Source organism: Crocodylus porosus, unplaced genomic scaffold, assembly GCF_001723895.1.
Source record: "Crocodylus porosus isolate Cpor-Errol unplaced genomic scaffold, CroPor_comp1, whole genome shotgun sequence".
Classification (NCBI taxonomy): Eukaryota; Metazoa; Chordata; order Crocodylia; family Crocodylidae; genus Crocodylus; species Crocodylus porosus.
The window spans coordinates 10595442-10618281 of NW_017728918.1; the positions used below are offsets into that span (position 1 = coordinate 10595442).

The 22840-nt window shown below is 50.2% G+C and overlaps 1 protein-coding gene across 1 annotated transcript in view; it reads right to left on the reverse strand.

The window, feature by feature from the left end:
- EPHX2 (epoxide hydrolase 2) overlaps positions 1-22840 on the reverse strand; it is a 78256-nt gene that overhangs the window by 11144 nt on the left and 44272 nt on the right. Inside the window, exons 11-13 of the mRNA XM_019537262.1 lie at positions 13111-13196; positions 10347-10458; positions 2296-2370 (exon numbers count right to left, since the gene is read on the reverse strand). Of these exons, the coding sequence (XP_019392807.1) occupies positions 2296-2370; positions 10347-10458; positions 13111-13196 (273 nt within the window). The remainder of the gene's footprint in view (positions 1-2295; positions 2371-10346; positions 10459-13110; positions 13197-22840) is intronic.

Below are 22840 nucleotides of genomic sequence, written 5' to 3' on the forward strand. Positions count from 1 at the left end.
AGGCTAGACGTACACCTTGCTGGGGTCGTTTGACCCCAGTACTCTTTCCTGCCATGGCAGGGGGTCAGACTCGATGATCTGCTCAGGTCCCTTCTGACCCTACAAACCATGAAACACCAGCTGCACCTGAACGAGAACCTAACCAGCTTGGAAATGCAGCATTTACCAGCAAAGGCCTTCGGGTAATGGAGCTAGATGGGGCTGGAAACTAATCCAGCCATGAGGCAGCTCGTTGGCATGCATGCGAAGTGAGGCAAATTGCACAGTGGGGCAAACAGAGCCTCGCGCAATGAAGACAGGTTTCACAGCTTGTACCAGAGCGTGAAAGAGCTGCTGAAAGACAATTGGTCCAAAGGACAAGGAGCCTGTGAGGTCACACATGCAGCTCCTGGGAAAGAGGAGAGATGGTGCCGAAGGGGTCCAGGGCAATCAGGACCCTCTGGGGGTTCAGGCCCATCAGGCAGGAGGTTATTTCCTTCTCCTCCCCCACTTGTTACTGTCCCACTTGTGTCCATAACGGGCATGATGAGAGCTCCAAGCAAGGCTGCCCACAGAAATGTAGGGGCTGGGGACCCATCCTTGAATTTCAGGGGAACATGGGCTGGAGGGTGCCAGCTGGGACATCAAGTCCAGCCCCCTGCATTCAGAAGGCAAGGGGATCATCCCCCAGAGCTAACAGCAAGGTGCCTCCATGGCCCGCAGACCTCGTGTACCTCACCCAGCCCCTCCTAGCCCAACGAATGGCCAAAGCATGCTGGGGAAGCAGAGCTCCCTAACCCACCGAACCCAGACAAGAGCAGGGCAGGAGGTGCAGGTCCAAGCACACAGGGCTCAATGCTCTTTCAAAGTCAACTGCTTTGGCACACTGCACATAGCTGAGTGCCTCAGCCCCAGACAGCCAGGGCTCCCCATGCCAGGCTGAGACACTACAACAAGATCAATTGCTCTGACCAAGCCAGATAACAAGGGCAGGAACTTCAGGGTAGGAACTGCCATTACCCCGGGTGCATCAGGCAGGCAGTGCGCTGGCTCTTGTTAACGTGCCCATAGCTCTCCACTCTCCGTTCAGGAGAGAGGCTCCTCTTACAAGCCTGCGGGATGTTGGATGGTGCATGTAGAGGAGAGACCACCCAAGCCAAGCTGTGCATGTAGGAGCTGATCTGCCTCCCTCCATCCTCCCTTGGAGCCACCTGGGAGGGACCTTACTTTCTGCTGGGACAAAGGAGGAAAGAGAGGTACCCCTGCTTTCCTCCTGGCACCTCATCCTGATCTGAGAGCTGGCACCAATTCCCAGCCCTCCTCAGGATTGATGCCAGGAGCTGGCTGAGACCCCCACAGGGCAGCTGTGATGGGCTGTATGTGCCTTGATTTAGGTAAACAGCTTTACCGCCCGTCTCCATCAATAACACAGAGCACAACAGTCAAGGACCTTGCAATTCAAGGCCAGGCAGGGAGGGAGCTGGGATTTAAACATATTCCCCCTCCCAGTGCAACAACCTTGGAATTGCAGCTGCGGAGCTGCTGCCTTTTAGACTCAGGAGAGATCTATTGAAGGTTTTTGCCCTGAAGTGCCTAGTGACTATTTAGAGCTGCCGTTCAACGCTAATGAAGTTATTTGTATTGATGATGTTCTTGCAGAAGAGCTACTGAAAGACCTCAGGAAGCCCTTGGAGAAAGTTTTGGGGGGGGATGTATGTCCCAGGCATTGTCTGTCCCATTATCCACGAGGCCAGGCCGCTGACAGCGAGAACATCAGGGCAGGACATGGATGCAAGCCAACACACTGTTGTCTGTCTACATCCAAAGTGAGCCTAAAATATCACCCCCAAGAGTGGGGTGAATGCAGATGCTCTTCACTTCACTAGTGTGTTGACTCTGAAGCCTACTGTTGGCAATGTACGTTCCAGCATTAAATGGGCATCCTCTGGATCCAGATGCCTCAGCAGAGCTTCCAGCTCCTGACTGGGTGGTGAGGGCAGCAGGGAGAAGGGGAAGGTGGGAAAGAGGGTGAAGGAGACGGGGGAAGTCACCAGCACCAGCACTTAAGTGACTCTCATACTTAGGATGTCCAGCCAAGGGACACAAGAGGGAGCAGCATTACCACATCTCTTCTTCCTCCCTGCCTGTCTGTTCATCCTTTGGGTTGCGAGTGGGAAGCTTTGGCTACAAAGAAGGCTGTCTACTGATGCAACCCTAGGGACTAGTCTCAGGAAAGCCAGGATTGGATCCCCTGCCTTTGCTGCCCGTGAAGTTGCCCCCAGGCCCCTCCCTACACAGCCACATGTCCAGACCTACCTGCTTCTTGATGGACCGGATCATGATCTTGAATGTCCTAGCCAGGTCCTCCTCCAGCTCGGCCTCGGCCACCCCCTGAGAGGGAAATAAAAGACCAGCTGCTTTAAAGTCAACCAGTGCAAACAAGATTGCTGATGGGCCTCTGTGGGAAGAGGTCTTCTCGGTGCTAGGCATCAGTGGGGTAATATGGAGGAATCTTAGTCTAAGAAGGCGACAGATCAGGGCTTTGGGAAATGGATTATGGAGCTGCTGAATCTCTGGGTTACCTGGTGAGACCTGGTCCATAGTGCCAAGGACAGCTGGCTGTGCAGTGATTGGTTAAAAAAGGCACATGAAACAGTTTAGGGGGGATGGAGACAGTGTGGAAGACAGGATCCTGTTCCTCCAACCCAATCAGGGATCAGACACATGACATGCTTACTCTGGAGTAAACTGACTACTGCCTAATCAGAGTGAGGCAGACACACATGCAAACACTCTTTATTATGGAGCAAATCACTCAAATCCAGGATCAAACTACCCAAGTAACACACACTGGGTGTGTTTACACGTGCATTTAAGAGCGCCTAAATTTAATGCACATTAGCTTAATGCACATTAAGCAGGTTTAGGCAGGCGCCTACATGCGCGGGCGTTAAAACACATTGCGTGTAGACTGACTTGAGACTCAAGATGGCCCCAAGTCAGTCCACACGCACATTGTTAACGCACTTTAACATGTCTACATGTGCATTAATGTGCTTTAACTATCTGCGCCTAAATTTGATACCTGTCTTTGCGGGTATCAAATTTAAGTGCGAATAGCTTAAATTTTGCCATTTTTAATGTGCATTAGGGTACACATATGTAGACACATTCCCTTAATCTGCATTAATTTAGGCTAATGCACATTAAAGCATCATGTGTAGACGTGCTCAGTAGCTTCCATACTACATGTCTGTGTTTTATCCTGGGACAGCTGTTTGCTCAATGCAAAATGGCTAACTCACCCCTTAGTGGCTAGGTGCTGTACTAGCACCTATAGTGAGCATCTAACTTGGGAGATACTGCTCATGTGTCTGCTCCTTACTCCAGAATCAATTTACTATGGATTAAAATCCAGGGTAAATTCCTTTGTAATAACAGGTTTGTGGGCCCTTAAGAGGAGCCATATCCCAGGCTGAGAGGGTGGTTCAATTCTGCTAGCGTCCTCCTCCATGTTTCTGCAGCTCCCTGACCCACAATTTCCACTGTACAGCATGGCGATATATCCCTGATATAGAGTTAACCCAAGGTGGAGAGAGAAGTCAAGCCACACCAGACAATCCAGGAGTCCTGGCTCCTAGTCATCTGCTGTAACCCTGAAAGGAGAACGAGAGTGGCAGCTAAGGAGCCAGGCAGGGAAGCAGTCTGGTAGCACATGTATCCACCCTCAAGGACTGAGACTCAGTCATATCCCAGAGAGGCACTGAGCAGAGCAACACAAACACCTCTGGCAGCTGCAATCTTATCACAGACTCATAGGGCTGGAAGGGGCTGTGAAGGTCTCCTGGTCCAAGCCCTGGCCCCTATCCATCACCTAACGCCATCCACCCACCTTGTCCCAACCTCCTCCAGAAGTCAGTCCCAGACCCAGGGGACTGGCTGTCTGAGCTGGCTCTTGGTTGGGCAGACCCCCAGTGCAATATATCTAATGGCTCTGGCCCTTCGGTTCCGCTTTTGATGTCTCGAGCCATCAGCAAAAACAAAGCGCCAATTCCAGGAGCAATTTGTTTGTGAAGAAGCCAAATGCTCGCAGGAGAAAAGAGAAGGAAAAGATTAATTAGTTCAGCACTGGGCAATTATCTTGCTGCATTGCACCGCACCACCGGCAGTGACAACGTATCAGGCCAGCAAACACCAGCGTCAAGCCACAAGGTCTCTCCCCCAGCAAGCCCAGTGGGGATACTGGGTTGTGCAGTGGTCACACGTGCACCGAAGATAGGGGAAAGAAGGATTTACAGGGATAGGGCGGGGGGTCTCTCTCTCTCCTCCTGTCCATGCTGGGGAGAGCCAAGGAGCCCTGGCATTTGGTGAGGTGAATACAAGGCTGGATCCCACAACTCAAAAAGGATGTGGAAGAACTAGAGAAGGTCCAGAGAAGGGCAAAAAAGATGATTATCCCTACGGTGGTTTCTATATGAGGCTAAAGAGGCCAGGCCTGTTCAGTGTAGAAAAGATTCATAGATTCATAGATGCTAGGGTCGGAAGGGACCTCAATAGATCATCGAGTCCGACCCCCTGCATAAGCAGGAAAGATGGCTTCAGATGACCCCAGTCAGATGCCTCTCTAACCTCCTCTTGAAGACCCCCAGGGTAGGGGAGAGCACCACCTCCCTTGGGAGCCTGTTCCAGACCTTGGCCGCTCTAACTGTGAAGAAGTTCCTCCTAATATCCAATCTAAATCTGCTCTCTTCTAGCTTGTGGCCATTATTTCTTGTAATGCTCGAGGGGAGACCGGAGAAGGGTTTACAACATAGTAAATGGTGAAGAAAGTCAAGAGGGGTGTATTATTGACTGTCTCTTACCATGCAAGAACTAGGGAGTCACAAAATGAAACAAGCAGGCAGCCAGTTTAAAACCAACACAAGGAAGTCCTTTCTCCCAGCATGTCATTGAAGCGGGGGCTTGCACTCATGAGTTCAAGGGCGTCTGGCATAGAGCCGACGGCTCAAAGAAAGGGGCTTCAGCCCTGTCACCTCTCCAAGGCAGTGCTGCTTTTCAGCAACCCTGTGCAGGGCTGGGGCGCCTGTCACCCTGCCGGAGATTGGCCCCTTCCCCAGTGCACCAACACTGAGGGCTCAGACTACAAGCACCTGAATAACCGCACCGAGGAAGGGCCTGCCAGGCAGTTCGTTTGGTTCTGCACAACACAATCGTTCGTCAGCGCGGAGCGTGGATAAATAGCAAGTGACAGGCTCTAACGCTCCAGCTGTTCAGAAGTGAGCAGCATGGGAGCAACCTGCCTACCGCAGCCCGGCGCGGCGCGGGGAGATCAATCGTGCCTGTCACACGTGCTTGGGGCCTTAAGGGCGGCTGCAGCATGTGCCAGGCATAGGGGACGTGGGGGGAGCCTGCGTGGCTACCTCAGCGCCTCCTGCAAGGGGTATTGTGAACTGCAAGCTTTGGTGGGGGAAATGCCTCCATGCTCTGGTAGGAAAGGGGGGCGTTATCCTCATGTATTTAGCCATGCAAACCAAGGCACGAAGAGGTTGAGGACCTTGCCCAAGTGAGGGAGCAGAGAGACCAACCACGTTGCTTTAGGGGAATGTACTTGCCACTTTTGAGCATGCATCAGTGGAGGTATTACCTATGACATCTGTCACAGCTTCACTGATTTACCCCAAAAATGAAACGCATCCTAATTTGTACCAGTTTGACTTCCACTTACCATGGGATAGAGAGGACAGATTAAACCATTTTGGCAGTATGCGCATCGCTGCCTTTGAAGCAGTAGGATGGTTTCATCTGTTCGCACCTGGATTTAGCAGCAGAGCCCAGGACCAAACCAAAAAGCCCTGGCTCCCTATCCCATCAGCCACTGGCAAACCACGCTCCAAGAAATGCTGGGAAATTGTGATTTTTCCTGCAGTCGCTGGGAGCTGGAAGGAATGAGGAGCAACAGGAGCCGGGAACTAGGACATGGAAGGAGCTTAGATGTTTCTTTAGAGACACCCTAGGGAGACGGGAAGTAAGGATCCAATCCCAGCAGGAGAGGGAAGTCCAGCATGGGGGAACAGGAGAGCCAGGCGCCGTACCCAGGGATGCTGGGAGAGAACCCAGGCCTGCGAAGCAGGTATGAGGAAAGAGAAGAAAGACCAGGAGAATCACAGAAAATGAGGGTTGAAGGGACCTCGAGAGGTTACATCTAGTCCAACCCCCTGCTCCAAGCAGGACCAGCCCCAACTACATCATCCCAGCCAAGGCTTTGTCTACGCAGGTCTTCAACACCTCTGAGGATGGAGAGTGCACCACCTCTCTGGGTAATCTGCCCCAGTGCTTCACCACCCTCCTAGTGAGAAAGTTTTTCCTAATATCCAACCTCAACTTTCCTTGATGCAGCTTGAGCCCATTGCTCCTTGTCCTGTCGTCTGCTCCCACTGAGACCAGCCCAGCTCCATCCTCTGTGCAACCCCCTGCAGGGAGGTGGAGGCTGCTATTCAATCTCCCTTGGTCTTCTCTTCTGCAGACTCAATCAGCCCAGTTCCCTCAGCCTCTTCTCACCAGCCCTGTCCTCCAGCCCACAACCATTTTCACTGCCCTCCACTGGACTCTCTCCAATGTGTCCACATCCTTTCTGTTGTGGGGGGCCCACAGCTGGACACAGGACTCCAGATGTGGCCTCCCCAGTGCAGAACAGAGGGGAAGAATCTCTGCCCTCCATCTGCTGGCACCGCTCCTCCCAATGCAGCCCTAGATGCCGTTAGCTTTCTTCAATGAAAGGAGATGAAACATCAGCCCCAAGGGAATGGGGGCGACCAGCTTCAACCCAAAGAGCCAAGCACCAGATCAAAGACATGAACATCTTGCTGGGGTAGTTTGACCCCAGTACTCTTTCCTGCCATGGCAGGGGGTCGGACTAGATGATCTGCTCAGGTCCCTTCCGACCCTACAAACTATGAAAGACAGAAGTTCACAGAGCGATGCTTTCTGGGCCCAGTCTTCCTGTGTCAGTGATTAGAGAGGCACTTAGTTGTGTTAGGCTGAAGCCAGGCAGAAGGCAGGGTAGAGGTGCACCTTATATCCTGAATCAGTGATGCATAAGCTTTTGTGAGCCACAGCCCCCTCCATCAGATGCTCTGATATAGCATCACTGCAGACAAGATTGGCCTAGAGACTAAAATTGTTCCTTCCCCTTCTACTTCCTGCACATTGTCCCACCAACACGACTCCCAGCACAGTCCAGATTCAAGCCCTCGCAGGCTTCAGGTCTCATCTTAGCATGCCCGTTGCAACACCACCGCATGATTCGATCTGATGGGTGCATCGTAGGCAAATCTTGGGAGGGAAACAGCTGGGGTGCACGAAGCCCAACACACCGCTTTGTGTCAAAGACCAGACCATTTCCATCTCTCTGCCTGGACACAGTGCTACCATGCACTTCCCATTAGCAGCCAATTATTAATAATTCACTGCCCAGTCCAGTGATGAGGAACAGGTGGCCAGTCTGGAGCCGTGACATGCCAAGGCCTACTCACATCTGCGCAACCCCAGGTGGGTTTATGGCAAGTGTGTGGACACGACTTGACACTGATGCTAAAGACTGCTGATCTGCTAATGCCCACAGGGACCCAAGCATGTCCACAGCACAGGCAGAGCAGTGCCAGAAAAAGCTCCAACAGGCAACACACTTCAGCAGTTTCCACCGCTTCCAAGTCTTTCGCCAACTCCCCATGGGACAAATGCAGACCTGGTCCACTGTATAGATCCCAGCTCACTAGGAAACTAAGCAGAAAGCTCAAAACAACTGATTAAGCACATGCTGCGACTCCACTGTTAGGGTTTTGACTCAAAACTCAGGCAAGGCAGGCAGGAGAGGCCACCAAACCACAGCTGGCCAGCAGGTGATGGAGGGAAAAGTGCTTTCCATACAAAATGCAATCGGTATCCCTGTTTCTTTTAGAAACATGTAAAAACTGAGGCAACTGTGAACTGACTAAGCCAAGACAACAGGGAAAGTCTGTGCCAGACCAGGAATGTAATGAGTGGTCTCAGAGCCCATGAGAGAGGGTGGGCAGTGCTGGTACCCCCGTGACAATCGGGGAAGGAGGTCATTTATCTATGGGGGATTCGCGGGTCAAATGGCAAAGCAGAGCATGGATGAAGACAGGATTCCAGCCAGGAGGCTGCAGCATCTGGGGGTGCAACGAAATCCTCTGAAGGATGCAATGGGATGCTGAACACTACCAGCACTGTTAGGTGTACAGACACCTGTACATAATTCACAAGGTAAATCCAGAGATTTCCCATAGGAATCTACCATGCCCAAACCCTCCTGCCCTGCTCGGGGCTGGTCAAGGCCTCTGCAACAGCAAAATTGCACTAGGATTTTTCTGCAGTCAAAAAATGAGTGGAAGCTCAGAGCTGGCATTTTTGCAGAGGTGCCTTGAGTCTAACAAGGTTGAAAAACCACTAGACATGGGTCTTGCATGTGCCAGGCCATTAGTGCCAGGTTACACTGTTCTACTTCTTCATTTATCCCATGATGGAAGATATTATAGTAGAGGCAAGAAGCGTGCAACACACGTGGGCAAACAGCTGTCTAGCTGACCTAGCTGTGTTTGGAGCTATGCTCCAAACAGCATTTTTGCTTCTCATGTTTGGCCTCCCATCTCCAGAAAGCAAAGACGTACTCTGGCATGGCTGTGTTCTGTCCCCAGGCCGCGAGAGCATCGCTTTGGCTGAAAATCAAGCATCCTTGCACCACCTTCTCCATATGACCCCTGTCCAAAGCAGTTCATTCTGCTCCCACCAGCGGGCCGTGACCAAGTGCAGCTCCAAAAACAGTATTTGTACTTCTCATGTACTCCCTCCTAGGGTCTGAAAGAGACCCTCAACCAACTCAGCCTGACTGGTCGCCCCTGCTGTGAGGTGCAATGAATTGTAAAGCCACACACTTGCAAAGAGGTGACAGAGTAAGAGCACAGTCCCCATCCCTGCCTGGTCAGACCTGTTCACAGCCCCACACTGAAGACCAGGGGCTAGAAAATGCTTACCAGGGTGTGGTACACCTGCCCTTATTGAAGTCTGGCCTAGCAGCCAGGAAATAAATGCAACACATGTGTCATGGGGATCACAACATACATGTCATGACTGCCACAACAGGGCACCTACCAGCTGCACTGGACCAGAAGATAGATTAGGGCATAGAAAAACCTTAGCCCAGTGTGGATTTGCTCCTCTGTCACAGCCTCTCAAGCTTTCCAGGCTTTGTCTGTGCTCCAAAAGGCCATCAAAACCCTTTCCTAGCCTCTTGGCCTTGTCACCATTACAGCCCATGCCTGTCACCTCCTTTTATGACCGCTGCCTATGTCCAAGACTGTTGTTGCATATACATAACCCCCACTTAAAACCCCATGATGCCCTGTAAGCTGTAATGCCTGCATAGCATTTTCCAGCAAAAGCCCCATTGGCTTCAAAAGTGATAGCAGGAACTAGCTACTTGGGAGGCTCTTCAAAAGCTCACATGCAAGCTCCTGAGTTCAGGATCCTTGAGGAAGCCCCGTGGCTCCTTCCATTATTAGATGATGATTTCTACATCCTTGGGGCCAGTCCTCTTTGATCCAATAGACACATACATGGACTTAGGCAAAAACAAAAAACACTTTGTGCAAGAGGGAATTCCTCCTCCTCACCACTGCGTGACTTACGTCTGAAGGGTCAGATGATGGCACACTGCAGAAGTAGATGGGCTAATATTTTTCCAGGGACTTGAGCAGGCTGGAATGGAGTCACACTTGGGCACCTTAGAGGCCAGAACCCATCCATGTACCATGAACAGACTTTCAAATGCCTAGTGGCCAAAGTGGAGGGGGCGTGCTGCACATGAGCTAGGAGCTTAAACCAGCTGCCTTGCTACGCTGGAAGTGGGTCCTGGGATCTCTTGAGTCTCTCAAGATGTGGGACTGAAGACAAGAGTAGGTGAATCTTGCTTCGAACCACCTCTGTTGGAGGCAGCATACCAGCCAGCATAAGCCCCAGCATCAGTGGTAAACTGGAAAATCAAGGCACGGACATTTCCAATGGAGACACCCATAAACACTGCACCGTGCAAGCAGGTCCTCACCTTTTTGCTCCACCCACGAGACTAGAAGTTAGGTCGTCAGCTAGCATAAAATCTTCATTCCATTCACTTCAACAAACTCCGTCACTTTAATGCAGCTTCCATTCACTGAACCTTTTTAAACTACATTTTCTTAAAATAAGAATTAGGATCGCCCCCCTCTGCAAACCTCCAACCATCTGGTATGGTCAGGGAAATGAATAGAGCCCAACCAGCACACTTAGCAGAGGTATCATTTGTTTGTACTCACCGGCTTCTGGAAAAATAGCTGGTAATCAAAGGCTGGATGGGCTTTGATGGCCTCCATGATATCCACGTTGGGGTCTGCAGATTTGTAGGGAGTGTTCAGCGAAGCCACGGCTCTGTAACGCAGGAAAAAGGGATTGGGGCAGAGGCATCAGAGACACTCAAACTTCACTCAGCCTGGGAATCTGCATGCTGGAGTTGGAGCAGCAGGTACATGGGGAGGAAAGCAGAGCAGAAGCAAGGAAAGGAGAGGCAGGTGTTTCCAGCTGTCGCACCTGAGCGACATATTTGGAATTTATAACCCTTTTTCCTTAATTGGGTGGGGGGAGGTTTGCCCTTTCAAAAGCCAGCAGAGCTGCCTTCTGTGCTGGGATGGCAGCAAGGAGCCGGACAGTGAGTGGAGACTGCTGCACGCATGGGGCACAGCGAGCACATGGGCTGCGTTCTCAGACAGGAGAAACACCAGAGCCAAGTTGGCCTAAACAGGGCAACATTTAGTTGGCACATGGATATGTCCAGATCATCTCCTGTTGGGGGAGGTGCTGCTTCCCAGGGAGGGGGAAGACTGGAAGAAAGAGCCCCAGACCCCAAACGGTCACCAGCAAAGCAAATCTGCTGCAAAGCACATTGTGCTAGCCCAGGGCTTCAGTTATTTCATCCCTTGAGGAGTATAAGCTATTTGTCTTCATCTGCAAGGGCACATCCTCACCCGGACATCCCAGCACTAACTAGAGGTTAGCTCCTACCTACTTGTACTCAGCTGAGGGTCCCAGGCTCCATTATCCATGTGTTAGATTGTCAAGACTGTGCCCCTCTGGGACAGGAAGTGTTTTATTCCCAAACTGGGACAAAGGAAGATTACTTTGTCAGAATAAAGAGAGAGTGCACTTGTCTCTTCTCAAGAGCATCACTTCACTGGAGAGCTAAACATGAGTGTGACTAGCATTTGGACCAGGCAATGGAAATGCAAAGAAATACTAACACCTAGGAAGATGGGTGTAGGCCGGGATCTTGCTCTGTTCTTCCACAGCTCAGGTTCACAATTCTCCACTTCCCCTGGGTTTACAAATCACTTCCATACAATCATTAATGACATGCATCTATCTACAACCTGATCAGGTCTATGGCAATGCAAGGGGTTGATCATAAAGACCTCCCCACCTCAGCACAGCAAGGAATTTAGGACAAATTCTTAACAACTCTTGAACTAGGATGGCCTCACAAGTTATCAGTCCAGCTACTGCTCTGAACAATGCTTGCTCTTCTTTATAGTCATGGGTTTCAGTTGCTTTGTGTGAACCCCTAAATCAGCATTTACATTAGTAAAAATATGGATGCTGGCCTTGCAAGCCTATTTCTCTATAAGGTTACCCAAAGTTTATCTACAAGGTTACCCAAAGTTCCAATCTTTATATAATGGAGGATGTCTACAAGACAGAAGCACCTACGCCAAGGCCTCCAATATGTTCCTTGCACCCTGCCCTCTCACCAAGTTGCCTGGTCCTTGCTTAGGACTCCCACATGCTACAATAACATCAGCAAACCCTCAGCATCTACCACCGCCTTCCACGCCTTCCCCTGCCAGCTCGGCAGGCAGCTCCCACACTTGGCCAAGATCAGCAGGGACAGCTGTAGCCTCAAGAAAAACATCTCTGATGCAGAGCATTAATGGAGGGTCAGAAGTGGAAAGGAGCCCATTAGTGTATCCAGGAGAGATGGTACAGCAGACGCGCAGGATAATGCAAAGAGGCAGCTTATTATAACGTTTGTACCATACTTATGCCTAAATAGCAAGCCTGCCTTCACAGCTGGCCAGCTTTCCCCAGCATCAGCATCACCTAGCACAGCTCTGCTTCAAAGAGCTGATGCTTAAAAGGGTGCTCGACCTTCCCAGGGCATGGGCTGGATGAGCGGGGTGCAGCCAGTTCATGGGCTAGACATGGTGCACAAACCAACCCTACATGCCAGATCTGTCCTGTGAACCATTAGATCCAGACCCACACCCTGGCTCAATGTGGCACATGGGGCCGTGTCATCCAGCCTCCCCATGGGTCCAAAAATTTAGCATCAGGGAAGCAGTGGAGACAATAATTATCTCCTGGAGTCAGGGCAATAAACACTGCTACTTCTCCTGTATCACCAACTTTTTGGACCCTTTTCAGGCCAGAGGACTCTGCTCCATGGGCAGGATGCAGCTCGGGGGTACACTGGTCTGGAGGTCTAGCCAGGAGCAAGCAACTGACTGACATCAAATTCATCAAGTGGCACCAGGCTGAATACTTTTCTTTGTCAAAGAAACTAGTAGGACAGTATTCAAACAACGCTAATGCGTTTCCTTAGCAAAGCAATAGTTATTTAACAGGAAGCCACTCAGAGGGACGGAGAATCCAGCCAGGTCTCGGATGCGTGTCACTTCTGCACAGTCACCAGTCACCAAAATCCCTTTTATCCCTCAAGAGAGTCAGAACAACTGACACATGGGAAACAGGGGGGAAGAACTGGTGAATAAGATGACAAGAGTCATTTTTCAGGCTGAAAAAATGCATTTCAAGTAATATTTTCAAAATTCAATGTTAGCTGGGCCAATGAGATATAACCTAGCAAAAAAATGATGGTGATAGCAGGGGCATTTCCTTAGCAATGTGTTTCAAAATTATCCTGTTTCAGGAACGATTAGGGATGGACGGGGCAGGAACGGGGGTGGGTCAGAGAGCTCCAGAACTCCCTCTAAGGCTAATGACTAGGTGAGAGATCACAAGGAGACTTACTTCACTCGCTCTGGGTAGAAGAGAGACATGTTCCACACCACAGAGCCACCCCAGTCGTGGCCGATGAACACGGTCTGGAAAATGCCCTGCAGAAAAAAAGGGGACCTGTGAGTGGGTTGGCAGAGCAGAGCTGCAAGGTCTGTGCAGTCACCAAAAGCATGAAGCAGCCTCAGGAAGGAGGGCTGGAAGCCCTAGACAAGTTGAGCCAAGGCGAGGGACACGGAGGAATGGGGAAGGAGAAGTGGGGGGTATTCTCTCAGTCAAAGGACAGGTGTTAAGCATCTTCTGGGCACCATTTCCCCCTGCTGCCCAAGGCTCTCTACAGACCCAGGGGTCTGGACAGCAAGGTGTGGGGGAAAGGGGTGCCCATCACTCCCCAACCCTGTGGAGATCAGCCGTAGCTGTGTGTAATATCTCTCTATATATTACATATACACACACACAGGTTGGCCCTTCCTTGATAGCGTATGTTTTCATACACACATGTATGTATGTACTTATATGTATACATCAACATCTGTATACACACACACACATTATATATATGTATATGCACCTGTGCATAGATTACACACATTGCACACACAAATACATACACATGTGGGTGGATATATTACACACAAATACATATACATAGAATATGAGGGTTGGAAGGAACCTCAGGAGTCATTCAGGGATCAAATTTATGCCCAGTCAGTGCAAGTCACCATCATTACTGGGCAGTACGGGCATGCATGTGTAGATGCACACCTGTACTGTGCAGTAATTTTCAGTTAGTGTGCAGTAACCTAAATTACTACACAGTAAATGTGCCCGTGTAGACATACCCAGTGTAAACCAATTTCCTGGTGACTACTTAATCCTCTGAGCACTAAATTTAGTGCATCAGGCTATTACAAATAATTTCCACTCGCAATGCCCTGGCTTTATTCAGAGACAGGGGCTACAGTAGAGGGAACAAAGCTATCTTCTCACCCATTCACGGGCAGGCTGATGGCAGGGACAACAACTGCAGGTCAATGAGCTGCTTGCTTGAGCTTTGCTGCCTCTGAGAAAGGAAGTCAACAGCTCTGAGGGAGCTGGGAAGTCTCAAGGCAAGGACCCAATGCAGAAGAGATGCATGATGTGTTAGCCAGATTCTGTGGCAAGTAGCTCGGCCGGCCAGGTCCCAGACCCGCATGGTTTGACTTTGTCTCTGGTTTCTTGCACATGGTACTTATTAAACCTAAGGAAGTGACTGGCAGGCATGACCAGAGAGCCTGTAATGTTAGCCGGCTGATTAGACCAGCTGCCAGAAGGAAAACATGCAGGGGTTTCATGTCTGAAGCGTGCTAGGATAGTTTCATTCATTATACACACTGGATAACAAAAGAAACTAATCAGATTCCAATGACTGTATAAGACAACCAATTGCCAGCCACCACCCAGGGACCCATGGAGCTGTACTCTATTTTACCACTTCCACCAACTAGTTGCCCCATCAGTGCTGAACCTTCCTTCAAACCTTCCTCTCCTCCTGGGAGATGTGTCAACTGGTATATTCTCCACGTGCAATCTTCAAAGGCCTCAAAACTCCCTTCTCATCACACTTCTGGCAGCTCAACCCAGCCTGGTGCTAGCTTCCAGGAACGAGGAGGAAAGGGGTAACTTGATTGGAAGCAGAGACTTTATTAAAACTACAAAAAGAGGGAAAGATGTCTGCTAGAAGGTGAGGCCTCCAAGGTGTTGCTAAAACATTAGCAAGACAATGCCAGGGCACAGGGTCTATCTCCTGGTCTGTTCATGGCTATCACTGTAAAGCCGTCATAATTAGCATGATTTATAAATAAAGGAGCTAGGAGAAGACCCATCTTGAGTCTCATACAGACATTCAGTTTCTCCTGGGAGAGTCACTGCTTTCCCAGGAGAAACCATGAGTGTTCAGATGTCCAGGGTTTTTCTCCCAGAATAAAAATGGCCACTCCAGCAGAGAAATAACCCAGGAGCAACCAGAGTTAAAGCACTCCCAGCAGAGTTTCTCCTGGGAAAGTGAATGTCTGTATATGCTGTGGCTTCTCTTAGAAGAGAAACAGAATGTTTCTGCATCTGGGTCTGATCTATGTACTACCACCTCCTGTTACAAGGCAGACTAAAGGGAGAGTGCAAAGCAGCATCAGCACTGCAAGCTCTCCACTCTTTAAAGCCTCAGTATTTGCATATGTGTACATGCAGCTCTAAGTAAAGTTTCTATACCAGGAGAGCAAGCCTGGGAGAATTTTCCCAGATTATCTGATTGTGTGCACGAAGCCTTGGATAATTACTACTTTAACTTGAGCCTTCTGACTATCTCCTATAGAGCTGTCCTCAACAGGGCCACCCCTAAGTGGGTGTGAATCGGGGCAACCACTCCACGCCCCCTGCTTTATAGGACCCGTTGCAGCTCCCACGCACCGCTGCTGCCTTGAGCCGCCGACTCTGCCACCGCTGTTGCCAAGTGCTGCTGGCTCCAGCTGCTTGCCACCCGAGGATGTGCCACATTTTAGTGGCCATTTTCCCAGCGGCCATTTTCAAAGCTGGAGTGGAAGTCACATATCAGTGAACAGGTATGAAACAGACCCACCCTCAAACTGAATTGACATGATGGTCTTCATGTTTCTACAGAAGGCAAGAGTCTGTTCTCTTACAGGCTGGCTGATCTCCTATGCAGGGCTTTAAACTAGGTTAATCGGGGGACAGGGATGCAGACACAGAGAACCTAGGATCAATAAGACACGAGCCATGTGCTGGAACAGCCCACGTAAGTACTAAGGGGCCCAATGGGCATCAGGACACGGGGGCAACAAGGGCACGAATCAGGGACTTAAATGTATTTACACTAATGCTAAAAGCATGGGGAATAAGCAGGAAGAACTCACACCCCTGCTTGCAAACAAAAATTTTGATTTAATTTGGGCTAACTGAAACTTGGTGGGACCCTACCTATGATTGGGCAGTAAGCATTGAGGGCTATAGGCTGTACAGACGTCATAAAGTAGGGAGAAAGGGGAGGGAGGGGGTTGCTGTCTCTGTGAAGGAGCAATATATATCTTCCATAATCAAAATGGGAGCAAAGAAGGGGCAAACTGAGGTACTGTGGGTCAGAATATAAGGGGGTCAGGTGGAAAGAGACTTGCTAGTGAGGGTGTACTACAGGGTCGCCACATCAGGAGGATGAGTTGGACCTGGAATTCTCCAGACAGCTCCCAGAGGCCATATGGTCACAGGACATGGTTGTCCCAAGTGACCTAAACTACCCAGACATCTGCTGGGAGGAGCAGTCAGCCAGGACTAACCGTTCATGTAGGTTCTTAACCTGCTTACAGGACCTTCACCTAGTGCAGGAGGTATACGGTCCCACTAGGGGAGATGCCTTGCTGGACTTGGTCCTGGCTACAGGGGATGACTTGGTGTGGGATCTACTGACACAAGGTAACCTAGGGGACAGTGACCATCACTTGACTGAATTCACTATCTGCCATAGGGAGGCAAAGATAACCGGTAGGGCAGAAGTGTTAGACTTCAGAAAGGCTAACTTCAGTATGCTCAGGAGACTAGTTAGTGAGGCACTGAAGAACAGGAGCATTGGTGAGCTGGGAGCCCAGGAAGGGTGGTCATTCCTAAAGGAAGCAATCCTATGGGCACAGATGGAGACAATCCCATTGCGCAGAAAAGGGGGGGCAAAGGGGTCAAGAAATCTTTTTGGCTGAAAGGAAAGTCTAGGGGCAAAATAAGAGGCATTAACAGGCTGTGGAAGCAGGGGGTGACTACCAAGGCAGAGTATACCTACTTGGCCTGCATTTGCAGGGGGGCAGTCAGGAAGGCCAAAGCAGCAATGGAACAAAAATTAAAGACAACAAAAAGTCATTCTTCAGATATACAGGGAGCAAAAAGAAGGCACAGGGTAGCATAGGACCCCTACAGGACAAACCAGGGCAATTTGTGACAGATAGGGTGATTTCCAACCCTAACAACTATGAAAATATAGAGGGGATAAAGCCCTGCTCTTCAATGAGTTTTTTGCTTCAGTATTCCTGAACTCAGAGCAAGACAAATCTCCCAATTGGATCATAGAGGCACAAAAGGGAAACCAGTCCACCAACTGCTAACACTCACTTAGTGAAGAGACACTTGGAGGGGCTGGATGTGTTCAAATCAGTGGGCCCAGATGATCTTCATCCAAGGGTGTGGAAGGAATTGGCCAGTGTCATAGCAGAGCTGCTGGCATGGCTGTTCGAGCACTCATGGTGCTCAGGTCAGGTCCCAGAGGGCTAGAAAAGGGCCAGTGTGGCCCCTATTTTCAAGAAGGGGAGGAAGGAGGATCCAGGTAACTACAGACTGGCTAATCTCATCTCTATCCTCAGGAAAAGCTTTGAAAAAATTAAGGTTTACATTTGTGGGAGTCCAGAGGGGAAAGCAACGCTAAAGGCCAAACAGCATAGGTTCATAGCAGGTAGATCCTACCTGACTAAACTTGTTTCTTTATATGACCAGGTCATAAAATGCTAAGACACAGAAATCATGGTGGATGTCATCTACTTGGATTTTAAGAACACCTTCGACATGGTATCTCATTATATTCACACAGATAAACTGAGTGGTTGTGACATAGATGATTACACGGTCAGGTGGGTGGCAAATTGGCTTAGGGGTCACACCCAGACAGTGGTGGTGGATGGGTTGGTATCGATCTGGAATCCCAGAAGGCTCGGTCCTTGGACTGGTGCTATTCAATGTCTTCATCAGTGACTTGGATAAGGGCGTGGAAAACAGTCTCTCCAAATTCGCAGGTGATACCAAATTATGGGGTAAAGATAACACACTAGAGGATAGGGAATCAGTCCAGGAAGATCTGGACAGGTTAGAAGAGTGGGTGGAACAGAATAGAATGAAGTTCAGTAAGGACAAGTGCAAGGTGCTGCACCTAGGAAGAAGGAATCACCAACACACTTACAGGCTAGGGGATGACCCTCGGCAGCACAGCAGCAGAAAGGGATCTCGGAGCCATTACTGACTCCAAGATGAACATGAGTGGTCAATGGGACGAAGTGATCAGTAAAGCCAAACACACTTCATTGTGCATTAGCAGGTGCGTGACAAACAGGTCCAGAGAGGTGATACTTCCCCTCTATGCAGTATTGGTCAGGCCGCAGCTGGAGTACTGCATCCAGTTTAGGTGCCGCACTTCAAGAGGGATGTGGACAACCTCAAGAGGGTTCAGAGGAGGCCACTCATATGGTCAGGGGCCTGCAGGCAAAGACCTACAAAGTGAGACTGAGGAACCTGGATCTCTTCAGCCTCCACAAGAGAAGGCTGAGAGGGGATGTTGTGGCCACCTACAAATTCATCGTGGGGATGAGCAGCAAGGAACAGGAGATGCTCTGTTCACCAGGGCACCCCTTGGAGCAACTAGCAACAATGACCACAAACTGATGGAGAGCAGATTTAGGTTGGACATAGGAAGAACTTCACAGTAAGGTTTGCCAGACTCTGGAACGGGCTCTAAGGGAGATGGTGCTCTACCCTACCCTGGGGTCTTTAAGAGGAGACTGGACATGCACCTAGACGGGGTCATCTGACCCCAGCGCTCTTTCCTGCCCAGGGCTGGGGGTCAGACTCGATGCTCTACGGAGCTCCCTTCGGACCCAAACATCTACGAAAGAAAGTTTTCAGATCAAAGGCTGAAAGGCCTCAGGAAAATGAGCTTAAGCTGATTTAGCTCAATTCAGCAGGTCTTGTGCGGTTTAAATATGGGCATTAAATAGGATCAGACTGGATTGAAACACTGAGAGGGGTGCCCCGCTTCAATATAGCCTGAACACATGGCCAACAGACAAAAGAGGGGGCACTTGGGGTAGCAGTCAAGACAGCTCAAGTCCTACTTCCAGCCCTGCTACAGATCCTACACAAACCTTTGTGCCCCCAATTCTGCATTGCTACCACAGGACAAGAAAGACTTGGAAAGCAACAGCTGGAGAGTATCAGGAGAGCCGCATACTGCTATCCTCCACTGCCTTGTAACCATCTCACAGGGCAGCTCAGCAGCTGCTAATAGTCATGGCAGTGCCCAACAGTGCCGTGGCACAAGGTCAAGGGGGCTGGCTCTGATGAGAAGCCACTAAACCTCTGAGAAATTGCAGCAAGGGAGCATGAGAAGGAAGACGATTTGTTCTGGTTCCCACCGGCCAGGTTCTCTGTGAACTTGAAAGGGCTGTCTCCTATTGTTCAGCAGCATGTGTTTTGCAAAGATATGGCTCAATCCACTGAGCTCTGCTAATGCTCCGTGTCCGGACTTCACTGAGCAAGGACACCACCTCTTCACCACCCTCCAGAGCATCCTTAGGTCAACCGTTGCCCATGAATGCCAGGGACTGGACATGATGGGCCCAGTAAGCTGCTCCCTCTTTTTGGGCACATCTCTTGATAGTCAGTCCTGATGTGCTTTCTGATTAGAGCAGATGTGATCCATCCCTGGACCCGAAGACACCACTACAAACCCTCTTGCAGCTATAAAACCTGATGGGCCAAGAGCACCTACAACAGGCCAGAGGGAAAAACAGAAATGCCCTGCAAAGCAAGAAAGTTGCTGTTTCTTAGATGCTCAGAAGACCCGAAGAAGAGGACCCTGCCCCAGGCTACCAAAGGTGGAAACCCTATAGTCCACACCAGTCAGACCTAGGGGAAAAATCCTTCCTAAGCCCACACTGGGCACTGAGTGGAAGAGAAAGACCTTCAAAGGCAAGAACTTCAGAGGTTTGCTATATATTGGCAGAAGCATCAGCACACTGTGGATAACATCCCACTGCTTCAGAAGAAAGGGAGACAAGCCAGCAGCATGCAGGGGGGAGCAAAAAATCCTACCCCAGCGCTTTCAGGTGACCGGCAAAAGCCTTAAAGCCTACTGGTCAAACTTCATCTACACCACGTTTTAGCTGGAGCACACGGGGCGAATTTAGATGTAAGGGTATTTTGTCTGAACAGTTCAGCCGTAAGTGAGAAAGCTCAGGACACTGCTGCAGCAATAAAGCAGGATCAAGGGCTTGCCAAAAGGTTTTACAACCCGCAGCTGCCAACAGGCTTGGAGAGGGAGCAGGCAAGTAATGAAAGCGTATCCGGCTGGGGCTGAAGGAGGAAGAGAAAATGTCAGTGGGGAAATAATAAGGGTGCCCAGAGAAATGAGTCTTAGCCAAAGGTCAGGAGTGAGCCAGAGAAGTCAAGAGCAGAGCTGCTCACCCGCGAAACGACTGGCTCGTGGCAGCTGCCAGTGCTCAGAGATAAAGACAGAAAGGTATTTCAATAGATCCGTCTTTCCATAGACCCCCCCTTGTCCTCCAGAGATTAACATACAGACCATTGGCCACAGGCAAGCAGCTCATCTTCATGAAATCCTAGAGAAGTAGGGCTGGAGGTCGCATCTCGTCCAAGGACAGGACCAGCCCTGTCCAAACCAACCCAGACACATCCATTGTCTCTTCTTCTTTGGCAATCCCTTACAGTGGAGGGTGACTGTCTTCCACGATAGTCTTATCTGCGTGTCCAAAGAGGGCTGATGCCGGCTATCCGGGATCAGCAGACTCTGCTGCAGCTTGGACACGTGCTTCCGTGCGGGGTGGGTGGCTCTGGATTCCCGGTTTGGTCCGCAACACGCTGTTTCTGCTGCTCCCGCTTTTCCATCTCCTATTGTCGTCGTGAGGTTTCAAAGTACTGAGGTCGCTGCAGCAGACTCTTCCTCTATTTGGGGTGGTCCTGGGCAATTGTCTCCAATGAACTGATACAGGTGTTGAACTTTTTCAAGCTGGCCTTGAGGACGTCCTTGAAGCACTTGCTCTGCCCTACTTTTGAGCATGCACCTTGGCTGAGCAGGGAGAATAAAACTTCCTTTAGGAGTTTGGAGTCAGACATCCAGGTGATGTGGCCGGCCCAGCGAAGTTGATGTTGGATGATTGTCACCTCGATACTTGTGGCATTTTCCTTGCAAGAGGACAATGATGTTGGTGAGTCGGTCTTCCCATTGGATTCAGAGGACCTTCCGCACGCAGCTTTCATGGTACTTCTCCAACAATTTTAGATGTCTCCTGTACCTTGTCCATGCCTCAGCTCCATACAGCAAGGTGGAGATCACAATTAAACCATAGATTTGTTTCAAACTCATGTCATGATCTTTGAACACCCGCTTCTTCAGGCATCCAAAGGCTGCACTTACACATTTGAGGCGATGTTGGATTTCTTCATCGACATCAGCTTTCTGGGAGAGGGTGCTTTCAAGGGAAGGGAAATACTCGATGTTCTCCAGAGTCGACGAATCCATTGTCTAAACTCTTCATAAAATGACTGACAATCCCACCACAGCACTAGACACCACACCTGGCCCTGCCGTGGGTACAGCAGGGGAACTACAGCAGCCAATGTCCTGCTGCTGCAAAGGTTGTTAATATACACTCAAGAGATCCCAGGTAGAGCCATGCCCTCACTACAGAAAAAGGCAAACTCCCCCCAGTCTGTACTAATCTGACCGGGGGGGACCTCCAGTATGGTTTTGGCCTGACCCTGAGCAAAGGGGCAAGACCCTCCAGGGTTGGTCCCAGCAGGAGCACTGGCACAGCCCAGTGCACATCCCCTGCCTGGCCTGCAACCAACACCCAGCACCTCCAAGGGAGGCTTAAAACCCCCCGACACATGGAGCAGAAAGGGGTGGAGGGGACAACTAGCAAAACCCAAAACCCTCAGAAATCCTTGCAGTAGAAGATAGGCATCACCACACCTAGATGAGCCTCGGTCAGTAGTTGTCCCACCTCTTCTCGAACTCCTCCAGTGATGGAAAGTCTGCACCTCCCCTGGGCAACCTGTTTCACTGCCTCCCAGCTCCAACAGCAAAGAAGTTTGGTTTTTTTCCCCTGAAATCCAGTCTAAACCTATCTGGCTGCAACTTCAAGCCATTGGTCTGCATCCTTCATGTATCAGAGGCAGGGAAAGGGCATAGGGAGGGGGGGTTTCCAGTCTCTTATGATGCTCCTGGACCATCACAAGCAGCTGAGTCATGGGGGCATGGCTGAGGGATAGCAGCAGGGGTGGGAGACCCTTTCAGCATCAGTCACTGTGTGCAGCCCTGGCCTGGCTTTAGATAAGGCCTAACTGGGCCTTATTTAAGTGCTATCCTAAGACTGGGTGGGCCCAATAAGGGTACAAGTGGCTGGGACTAAAGTGCATTGGCAGAGCTGGGCCTTAGGACTGAAATGGCAGGAGATGATGGCAGTCAGGAAGGAGTCGGGGAGCCTAGTGGAGGGCAATGGATAACCAGTGGATACAGCCTTTTGGGAAATTGTGGGCCTTTAAGATCATCTAATAACAAAAAAGCTGTTAGTGCAGGGTGAAGAATTCAAGGGGCTCGGTCAAATTTTAAGCCGACAGGTATTCCCTTTCCAGTCAGCACAGGTTACTCACTAAGTGTTAGGAGAGAGGCCAAGAGCCGGTAGGTCTTGGAGGAAATGAATACGTTACTCACTCACCCTCTTCTCCCCAACAACCTCCCCCCATCTCTTTAATCCTCGGATACTGCACGCTTTGCAGAAATGGGGACACACAAGCCTCAGGAGGCATCAACTGCAACCTCCTGCCCAGACACAGGCTGCACTGTCCCTACCCAAGCCCAGATGATGCCAGCCCTGCCTCTCTGCCTGGAAACCATCAAAGAAGAGACCCTATGAATCTTTGGGAA